The sequence below is a fragment of the Mytilus trossulus genome, chromosome 8, assembly GCF_036588685.1.
Source record: "Mytilus trossulus isolate FHL-02 chromosome 8, PNRI_Mtr1.1.1.hap1, whole genome shotgun sequence".
Classification (NCBI taxonomy): Eukaryota; Metazoa; Mollusca; class Bivalvia; order Mytilida; family Mytilidae; genus Mytilus; species Mytilus trossulus.
The window spans coordinates 20,452,396-20,463,670 of record NC_086380.1 but is presented as its reverse complement, the minus strand read 5'-3'; the positions used below and the strand labels follow the sequence as shown (position 1 = coordinate 20,463,670).

Genomic DNA, 11,275 nt, shown 5'->3' with positions numbered 1-11,275 from the left:
GGTTTTGTTTTAATTTTTTTTTATTAATTTAAAGATATTTCAAGTTTTCATTTTTATTTGAGATATATCTTTACTAAGATTTCAATATTTTCGTTATTTAACGCTTTAAAAGAATTGAAATCATATGAAAAAAAACAATGACCTACCAAAAAAGAAATAGTCTTTTTCAAATTTCAAATTTATTAGATTTTGAATTATTCAACACATTTTCCTAGCGGTGTTACAGTGAAAATTGAAAAGAATTGCTAAACCGTCTAACTTGTGAGACGGCAGATAGACAGTATTTGTTATCCGAGATTGAAGACGCATGTGTCTCAATTTTAAATTGTAAATGCGATGTAGATTATAATTTAAAACTTCATGAAATATGCTTTTCGCTACCAATTAGTGCAAACCTGCTGTTAAAATCTTATAATTTACGTCATAGCTATCATTATTAGGTACAAGACAAGAAAAGAAATCTATTGCTCTATGCAGCAGGATAAATTATTCTGGTATTTTCAATGCCCATAAATGGGACATAAAAATGCAATAATTTCTGAATGAACATAATATACAAGTTTTGATTAAGGGACTAAATGGTTCAGGAATTTCAAGGAAAATTTAAATTATAATATCATCTTACTGTTGTGTTTCAATATGTCTTATAAATAAACATGACCTGATAATGTTAATTCAGAAAAGGGATTCAGACTCAAAAAGTTATAAACATGATAAAGCGTTAAAAGTAAAAATGTATTATTTAACTTGCTACATTCTTCCTGTACAACAATATGACATATGAATATGCACTGTCAAAATTTGTTCATCGCTTATTTCTACAAGATAATTGTCCAATTTCTTTCTTTGTGTGTTCTTTTTGTGAGGAAAAAGAGAATAAACGTAAGGCGTTCTATATTTTTAAATTCTTCAAAATAAGATTTACCTGGCCTGTTTGGTCCGTCATAAAGTATGATGACGCGTACTGAAGTATAAACAAAGCAATGGAGGACAAAAGAGGGGGTTTTGAAAGTTCTGTAATGGTGTTTTTTTGGCATTTGAAAATCAGGTTTTAAAACGGCCATTAGAAAATCTTCTTTTTTGTACAATGTATGAGAATAACAAATATTAATGCCAGAATATCTTTCGTAATGTCTTTTTACATAGAAGTGTCGAAAAACATATTATGCACAAAGTGCATTCTCTAGATTTGGTGTAATGACGTCAATGTGGTGTTGTGGTGTTCAGTCATGAAATAATTACATGACAGAACTAACAACCAGACATTACGAGCGATTATGGACAACGGTACAAGTAGGATATCTAATTCCATAGACTGTTATAGATAACTGGTTTATCAGATGTACCAGTTTGCACTAGAACAAAAATTACAAGATGTAGAATGATTGCGAAGGAGATAACTATCTACAACAGATCTAAGTATGTGGATGTACACAAAACTAAGTCTGATAGTTTAGTCAACGAGCAAAACCCAATTACGAATACTAAGCTATAAACAAAACAGGCTTGACACACTTCTTTTCTTCACTACTGTGTCTTATTCATTGTAGTAGATGTCATGTGTAACCTTATTTATCCCCCAAACACAAACTAGTACAAATTCTTCATAATAAAGTTCATATTGTTAACCCTTACCATGCGGTAACGCAATAACGGACCCTAATAACCGTTATTTGACTCCAATGGCGTTCCATACTTTTAGAAGTCCACTTTATGATACTTATTTTAAAAGTTATGCATGTTCCGTCAACCCGAGGCTATCCATATTCATGTTTCTCATGTATAAGTAGCATTTTGAGCACAAATACGGACTTGGAAAATTGAAATTGGCTAAAACTCGGTTTTCTGGAGGGGTAGGCTTCACATCTGTATCTTACACAAGAAGTTCAGAAGCATAAAACTGGCAAAGATAGTGCAAACCCACAGCCATATAACTACTGATCATTATTATTATTGAAATACGCATAGGAAACAACTACTTCCGGTTTTGGGTCCATTCGAAGTCAAAAATCGGCAAAAATCGTGAAATTCTGTATTTTGGGTCCAAATGACCTTCTGTAGACCGATGAATCAAGATCAGATTCACTCCGACCTAACAACAGTTGGGGTCAATTTGTTCACTAGGGTCCACTCTGCACGCAGGCTACAGCTGGATACCTTAACCAGCAACCCTGGGTCTTCTGGGTCAAGAGGAGGGGTGAAAAATCGGCAGGATTGACGTGTTTTGCACCTGTTGACCCACTTTGGGGCAAATTCCCGTCAAAAAAATTCCGCCTGCTCACCCCGACCACCCCAACCCGTGATCACCTATATTAGATTTAAAGAAATCAATATGCTACAGCAACAGGGCTAAGCTCATTTGCATATAATTTGCATATTTTTGCAAATAAACGAAAATTAGACATTTTCTAAAAACAATTCCGCATGGTAAGGGTTAATATGTCATTTAAGTAGTTCTCTGGTCGGAAAAATAATTAATCTTACTTATATTGCAACAACATTATGTTTTATTGATTTGACCTAGTGACTACACTCTCCATCATTTTAACACGTTCCTCTGTGTAATGGTATGTCATATTAATGAATAATGTGTTTTAATTCACACGCAATATGATACATGAACACGAGCATTGACGTTTGCAATTATTACAGGTGTTCTATCTGATACGAGTGTCTAGAAATCAAATATATTAGGCCATGATGACATAATGGACGATAAAGAAAATATATTCAGAATCAGTATGTCTGTAAGATACGCGATTCCTTAAATGTGGAAAGTATTCCTTGTGTGATCAAAAACGGTTTTTAATCGATCAATAATAGTGATACATCGCGTGTAAACGTCATCTACATTTGTTTCCAATAATTGGACATACATGTATCATGATCAGCAGCTGCGATAAACATTGAAAATTATCTAGTGTTAATAGATATAGGAAGATGTGGTATGAGTGCCAATGAGACAACTCTCCATCCAAATAACAATTTAAAAATTAAACCATTATAGGTTAAAGTACGGCCTTCAACACGGAGCTTTGGCTCACACCGAACAACAAGCTATAAAGGGCCCCAAAATTACTAGTGTAAAACCATTCAAACGGGAAAACCAACGGTCTAATCTATATAAACAAAACGAGAAACGAGAAACACGTATATATTACCTAAACAAACGACAACTACTGTACATCAGATTCCTGACTTAGGACAGGTGCAAACATTTGCAGCGGGATTAAACGTTTTAATGGCCCCAAACCTTCTCCCTTTTTCTGAAACAATAGCATAACATCACAACATAGAAAAACATACGATAAAATATCAATTGGCAGACTTAACTCAATCAAAAAACGTATGATTACACAATGAACGAATAAATTTGATCTGCGATATCTGAATACAAATGCACAGTTAATTAAATATTAGAGACAAACATTCATGACCAAAAGGCTAACAAACAAATTCAAACACACTGAGAAATATTTAACCAATCAATGTTCACTTTAGAAAAAAAACGTTTTTTTATAATCTTGAAGTTTATACAAATGTTGTAAGAATAAGTGAAAAATTGAAGATATTACAAATAATCCAAGCTGGTATACAGACAAGATCCATATAAATAAAAAATGACAAAAAAGCATTATAAACAGTATCAACAGGTCGAATTAACAAGAAAATACGATTTGAGAGTACTCGCACTTACTGACAGCTAGTTAAAAGCCAAAACCAATAAATAGTAAAAAATCATGCATCAGAGACTAAAATCGACTAAAACACATCACAGGGATTTAGTATTTTAACGTCATTACTAGTCAAAGAAGACATGACTTGTGCAATGCCAAAAATAAATGTATCGACAGGTAGTAGTATAGTGAAGAGTGACTTCTATAGAAATAAAAGTTAACGTGGCTGTGTCCCCTATACATCTCGCCTCATTGCCCACATGATTAGGACTCACGAGATTTAACTAAACATCTGCAGTTTTCAAACTGTAATTTACAATATTAACCATTCAAAGTCTACTTAATAAAATAACATTTGTATAAAACATAGTAAACGTCTTTTATTTAGCTAGATAACTTTATTATGAATGTTGTCAAATTTGTAAGTCAAATTCAATCAATGGAAGTAATAAAATATAAATACTGGTAAGCAGAAGTTTATACTACGTTTTTAATTGTTCAGAATACCCTAAGACTGTTACTCTATAACTCATAGATCAAAAATAACCTGACAACGCCATGACTAGATCGAAAAAAAAGACAAACAGGCCAATAATAGTACACATGACACAACATAGAAACAAAGACTTAGAAGCACGAACACCACTGAAAACTGGGGGTGCTCTCATGTGCTCATGTAAAAGGTTTATATTTAGATGTAAAAAATTATGATCTGGGAAAAGAGAGCACACAATCGTGATTCATGTACATGTAACTCAAAAAAGGAATATCAATACATGTACAATGTATGTATATGCCTGTCCCAAATCGGATGCTTTTCATTGACAGGTTGTCGTTTGTTGCTGTGTTACATATTTGTTTTTTATACATATTTTAATATTAGTTAGATCGTTAGCTTTTTCGTTCGAGTTGTTTTGAATAAGTCATTTCAGAGCCGTCCATAGCTGAATATCAGTATATGCATAGCTCATTATTGAATTTCATTTGGTCCCTTGTAAAGAGTTCTCTCATTTGTTATCACACTACGTCTTATTCTAATATGTAGCTATATATAGGTTACAGTATGATTTCCTAGTCAGTGTGAACCAATAAGATTTTCTAAATCCTATACACGAATGAGTTAATGACTTGTTGTAAAAGTTATATTAAGAGTCAGCAATATTATAGTTCATGTTGTTATCCATGCCTTTGATGTGTTACAGCTGTTGATTTTGTCATTTGATAAGGGACTTTCAGTCTTGAATTTTTTTTATGATTTTACTTTTCAGAGTATTTTGAATGGGGTTTGACTTTAATGCTCTTCTCTTATTTCTATGCTGTAACGCAATAACTTTAGTCAATTGTTTGTTTGAGTGTTATCTTTTAATTTTTTTACAATTGCTATGGGTCCTGCTTCGTTCGTTTTTAATTTTAAATTTGGTATGTACTTAGTGAACGAAATTATGCGTAGACTTGCTGTTATAATAGGTTGTTGAGAAATACATTAATGTAAATATCAAAAGTACATTAACATATATAAACAACAAAATAACATGGGTTAATGACCTCACAACAGGACATGAAATGTTTATGTTTTACATGAAACGTGACATGATTAAATGACATATTAATTCTACAAGGGATTTGTAACCGCAACCTGTTTTTGAAATATGTTTGTTTACATTGAAAACGTAAAAGGTAAACATCAGATATAAAGCTTTTGCACCTTATGACTGACCACGAATGTCTATTTCTTTTGGGAGTTCTATAGGTGATTTTGTTTTCAAATTCTATGAATTTCAAATTCAAACAATATTTCATCATTTTCCAAGAAATTGGAGTTTATAAAATACATGACCACATCTTTGTCAAATTTTATTCGACAATTCATGATCATAGAAACTATAAAATAAATTATTTTTCAACTTATTCGTTATACATTTTTGATAAGTTGACAAAATAATCATGAAGTTTAAAATAACTCTTTCGCTGATATGTATTTATTTTCTAATAATTCCAAGTGTTTATCCTAAGGAAACCACATCGAAGCAAATTAAACAAGGTCAGTAAACACACTGTCACACGCACATACATTGTAATAAAAAAGAGAGTTTAACACAATGTTACATGTGCATACATTGTAATAAAACAAAAAATGTTAACACAATGAAAAAAAAATGTAAACAGATGTATATTGTAATTACTAAATCAAGAAATTCACCGTATCTTATAGTATTAACTTAAAAGTGTAAGAAATGTTTTAATTTGATTTATTTCTTATTTCTTAATTTAGTTTAAACATATTTCTTAGTTCAGAAATATAACAAAATGATGAGACACAACTTCATATTTACCATCAGCTTGTAGTGTTGAAAACGAAAAACCGTATTCTCAAATCATCATACCAACATTTATCTGAGTCATACATATGTTTTATGCTGTATAGCGTATATGGTATATTGTATTCGACTTCAAATTTAGTGAGACCAATGTAAACATGTAAACTGTTTTCTTGAAATATTTGATTCATTGAACCGATTAAACAATATCGATAATTATTTTGATAATTATTTTGCTAATTTTGTATACATAAAATATCTTTCTATGTCATTTTCAGCCACGGCCGTTTTGGAAGCAATTTCAGGCAAAGACATCGCCAAATATCTAAAAATAAAGGATGTGAATTTGAAAGGAGGATCGTACATTAAAAAGTAAGACCAGGCTAACGTTTATTTTCTGAATTGAATAAGTAACAATGAGGCAATACAATTTTGTAATCTTCTGTCTGCAAAGTTTTTGTTTTTATGATTAATGACATGATTCATGAACGTCATCATTTTGATCATACATCTTGTCATTAAAACAATGATGTATAAGTTTTCCTTTTTTACGGTTTCTTGGTTTGAATATTTACGAGAAAAATGAATCAAATATGCACTTCGGACAGTCACAATAATAAAGTGTTATGTCCATTTTAAAATATAACTGCACGTCTCTGATTTAACTATTGAAAAATCTGCTTTAACATACTAGTAATATTTCATCGTGTAAATCAATTATAAGATGTATGTGTTATGATGTTAAATTGTTAACAATGAAATATCTATTATTCAAATGTAATGCATTAAACAATAATATCATTGTCTTATCAATTAGTATAAAGATAACCCACTTTGACAATCCAAAAATATCGATCAAAGGAGATTGGAAGAACAATATCGTTGTCGAAGCATCAAACATTGGCCTCGGAGTAACAGCTGACTGGCGGGTCAAAAAGTAAGTGCACGAAATAGGAACGTGACTATTTGTCATAACATTATGCTTTGTATACATTGTAATTTTTTTTATGTTTGTGCCATCCCGAGACTTTCAATAACCTTTGTACCATAGTGTTATTGGTCTAGTTTAAGTAGAATTCTGATTTCATTTTGCATTCCATAATGTTGTCCATGACCGATGTTTAAATTACACGTTATTATTGCCGGATTGATAGAATAAAAATGAAATAATAAAAAGAGAAAGTGCTACTGTTTTACTAATGATATAATAAATCAAATTGTACAATATGTATCGAAGAATGATTTAATTGTTAAAAATCGTTCATATTGAAAAGATCTTGAAAAAAATTTACAGTTTATAGTTACTTCATGAAGACATACACAAGATAATTACTAGCATATAGATTTAAACGGACTTTAGAGCGTATTATATCTATCATGTCAAAAAATGTGAATATATCATAAAAGCAATATAAATTTAAATTCCAAATGGAAAACCTATAATATTTAAGTTTATTTTTTTCAGGCGTATTTTATTTATAAAATATCAGGAGTCTGGAACTTTAAGAGCATCAGTTTCCAACACGTCGTTCAAGGTGACCTTGAGTAAGCAAAACAATATAATGGTACAAATTAAGAAAATGATTAAATAATGATTTATCATCGACAAAACAAAAATGACATATACAATCTAAAACAATTGTAGGACGTATTTTTGTTCATTCTGTTTGGTTATTACTTTTACATACATATACATTTATTAATGTTAATTATTTGTGAGCAATACAATTTCTGTTAAGTAGCAAAATTGATAATAAAAAAACAAACATAAACCAAAGAAAATTATCAGTCCCTTTTCAAACTACATAACACGTGCTTCTCAAATATGTATTTATGTTACATTTATTCGGCTTATAACACAAATATAGAATTAAGATTTGTTTGCAGCTATATCTAAACCATACAGGACCATGTCAAATAGTTTTTATCTTCATTTCATTGAGTTGTGCTACATCATGATAAACAAGGACATTTTCAAAAAAGCTAAAATATTTTATTTCATTTCATTCAATTAGAACTGACTTTTTGTAGGTACTCGCACATTCAGTGTTGCAAAATGTTCTGAGTCAATTGGTAAATTAAACGTCAAACTAAAAGGCAAACTGTTGGCATGGATTGCTAAAACTTTTGTAAATGTTGACAAATTGTTAAAACGGAAACTTAATGGACAGGTAAGTAATTAATTTAAAATATGTTAATAAAGAATATCATCAACGTTTTGTTTAAAATCTCATGATTTACCTTCGGCAAAACCGTTCATAATTTTGACCTATTTTTGTTCGAACCTCAATGATAGTCTCTTGTGAACAAAACTATCGTCTGGCGTACAATATTACGAACTTCGTTTCTTTGATTTTTTTTTTACCGCTGATCAAATCTTATTAACAAGTTGCGAAGAAAAAAGCAAGATCACAAATAAAACCCAGCCAATTTTATGACTGCCAAAAGGAGAGATTACGGAAGACTGGTGACATGATAATGGTCGCCTACTATGCATGCTTTACCTGCTGAACAAAACTGCACTTACTTGAGTTTTCACATACTGGAATAGGTTATAATCAACAAAATAAAAGTATAAATCTCTTTAACCTGGTATTTGAATATAAAGTAACACGACCATATATCGGTATACATTTATACATTGTATTTTAACATCATGTAAACAATTTTTTACATTTTCAACTTGAGAGGATCAAAACAAAAAACACAGTTATTACAAATGCAAATGTCAATTTTGTAAGAGTGTCCCTTATGCAATTGTTGTTAACAAAATTTATGTAAGTTAAACCAGTATGAACAATATATCCTCAGAAATATAGTCATGATGTATAATTTAGAAATATAAAAATAATTATTTTTAGATATGCAAGGCTATAAGTAAAGAGATTAATAAGCATTCAGCAAAAATTTCAAGAATAATTCAAGGATGATGAACAAATATTTTAAAATGGTGAGTTTTAAATTGAGAAAGGAAATGGGGAATGTGTCAAAGCGACGACAACTCGTCCATATAGCAGACAACAGCCGAAGCCCGCCGATGGGTCTTCAATTTAGCGAAAAAGTCCCACCCCCGGAGGCGTCCTTTAGCTGACCCCTTAAAAGATATGTACACTAGTACAGTGAAATGGACGTCATACTTAACTCCGAATTATACACAAAAAAATAAAATAAAAAAAAAGCATACAAGACTAACAAAGGCCAGAGGCTCCTGACATGGGCCAGGCGCTAAATTGCGGCGGGGCTAAACATTTCTATCAGATCTTAATTCTCCCCCTATACCTCGAGCAAATGTATATAAGTAAACGCATAGCAATGCTCGTTTATCTCATTGAATGGATAGTTATTACTGGTCATCCTTTTTCACAATATTGTTTTCTTCAAATTTAATACCCCAAAAAGCCTTAATTATAAGTTCCTGTTACGAAACATTCACATACAGCTAGTGTTGTAAAAACATTTTTGTTAAACGATTCTACAATACTAAAGATAATCAAAATTTGCAAGTTTTCAAATAATTTAGAGAGGTATGGCTATCAAATATTATGCCTCACCGAACACTTAACAGTAGTTAATGCAAAGAAAAAACAATGAAATTGGAATATAAATGATTATACAATATGATAATTTAACAATACAAACTGCATGAATTTATTGTTGAACACTGATATTTGGAACGACAACAATCAGTTTTGGTACAGTTAAGCAATACAATGGGAACAAAAGTAATGCATTTGTTTTTAAATTTATTTTGTAGGTTGAACGAATATGGTTACTGCATGCTTGTACAATTCAAACAAAGACGAAGACGATTTTCAATAAATATTTTCACGTTCAATGTTTTACTCATGATTTGAAATAAGTCTCGTAACAAGTTTTCATTGACCTTGTAGATGTTAGTCAGAAGTACCTTGTTTTACAATGTGTTAACCCTACAGTGCAAATGCCTTGTTGTTTGTGCATTTGACTCCTTTAATGGATACTTTGAGAAGCCGGGAAAGGTCGGTTTTGCTTTGGAACATTTAGTAATGGTCATTGTAAATATAAGTGATAGCTACGTGTGCTTTTAAATTATAATCATAAAACTCATGACTTACTTTATGACAAAGCGTTCAATAATGTCAACTTTCATTGATTAATATTCCACAAACAATAAAGGAAACAGTAGTAACTCGCTGTTCGAAAGTCATTGATAGATTAAAAGAAAACAAATCCGGGTTACAAACTAAAACAGAAGGAAACAGAAACACTACAGTGCAACAAAAATCCAAACGACAATGTGTCACACTCATAAACGAACTAAAAGATAACTGCCATTGGTATGGGACATTTTAAGAATAAAATGATGAATTGAACCTTGTTTGTGGCTAAACTCATCAATGACGCTCAGATTAAACTAATCAGAAAGCCAAACAAGTATAAAGTTAAAGAGCATTGATATCCCAAAAAATTCTAAAACGTTATGCCTAATAAGGCTAAGGTTATCTATGCCTTGGATAAGAAAATCCTTAGTGTTTAGAATAAATCATACTTTTGCAAAAAGGAAATTTATGAAAATAATATACCATATAACAGATATTCATGTCAACACCAGAGCGTTGACTAACCACAGAAAAAAACGAATACGTACATGTAAAACACTCTAGGGCAGTACATCAAAACATTCATAATTTTGTAGGATAAAACGACTGCAAAAAGATCTTAAATGAAAAAAAATACGACCCTAAATGGGGTTATTCCAAATCTATAAGTTTGGTATACATTCCTATTTTTCCTATATTGAGATTTCAGTCGTCATACCAATTCCCTGTTATTTAAGAATATTTCAAAAATGGGTGCGACCCTCATTCTAACGTTTTTTTGTTTTTTGTTTAATTTTAAGATGAATTGAATAAATATTACCCGAATCCTCAGTAGTCATACCAATCCCTTAAAACAGAGTGTGTCTAAATATTTTGGATTATAGTCAGGAATGAAACCAACCATAAATCATAACTTACTTCATTTAGTTGTTAAAATAAATGTTATGATATATAGTAGCGTGAAGCTAAACATTGAAAGATTATATTAATATACATTTTTTTCTGTCTCAAGTAACATAGAAAAATAGAAATATATAGCCACCAGGGATTATTTTTTGAATGTATGGGTAAGATTTAGAGATTTTTAAGTAACCATACATTCTACTGTTAAAAGTGTCAATTTGAAGACTTGAAGCCATGTTAATCACAACATTTCTAAAACATCTTTTTAAAACAATTGAATTGTTAGACTTTTAAGTAT

General features: G+C 30.8%; 1 protein-coding gene across 1 annotated transcript; it reads left to right on the top strand.

Annotated features, from left to right (window-relative positions):
• The first annotated feature begins 5,582 nt into the window (after nt 1-5,582).
• On the top strand, nt 5,583-9,821 carry LOC134681719 (uncharacterized). The gene is made up of 7 exons (XM_063541353.1): nt 5,583-5,718; nt 6,274-6,367; nt 6,813-6,932; nt 7,461-7,540; nt 8,027-8,166; nt 8,857-8,945; nt 9,750-9,821. The coding sequence occupies exons 1-6, from the start codon at nt 5,622-5,624 to the stop codon at nt 8,923-8,925; spliced, it is 600 nt and encodes a 199-aa protein (XP_063397423.1). The 5' UTR covers nt 5,583-5,621; the 3' UTR covers nt 8,926-8,945; nt 9,750-9,821.
• The last annotated feature ends 1,454 nt before the right edge of the window (nt 9,822-11,275 follow it).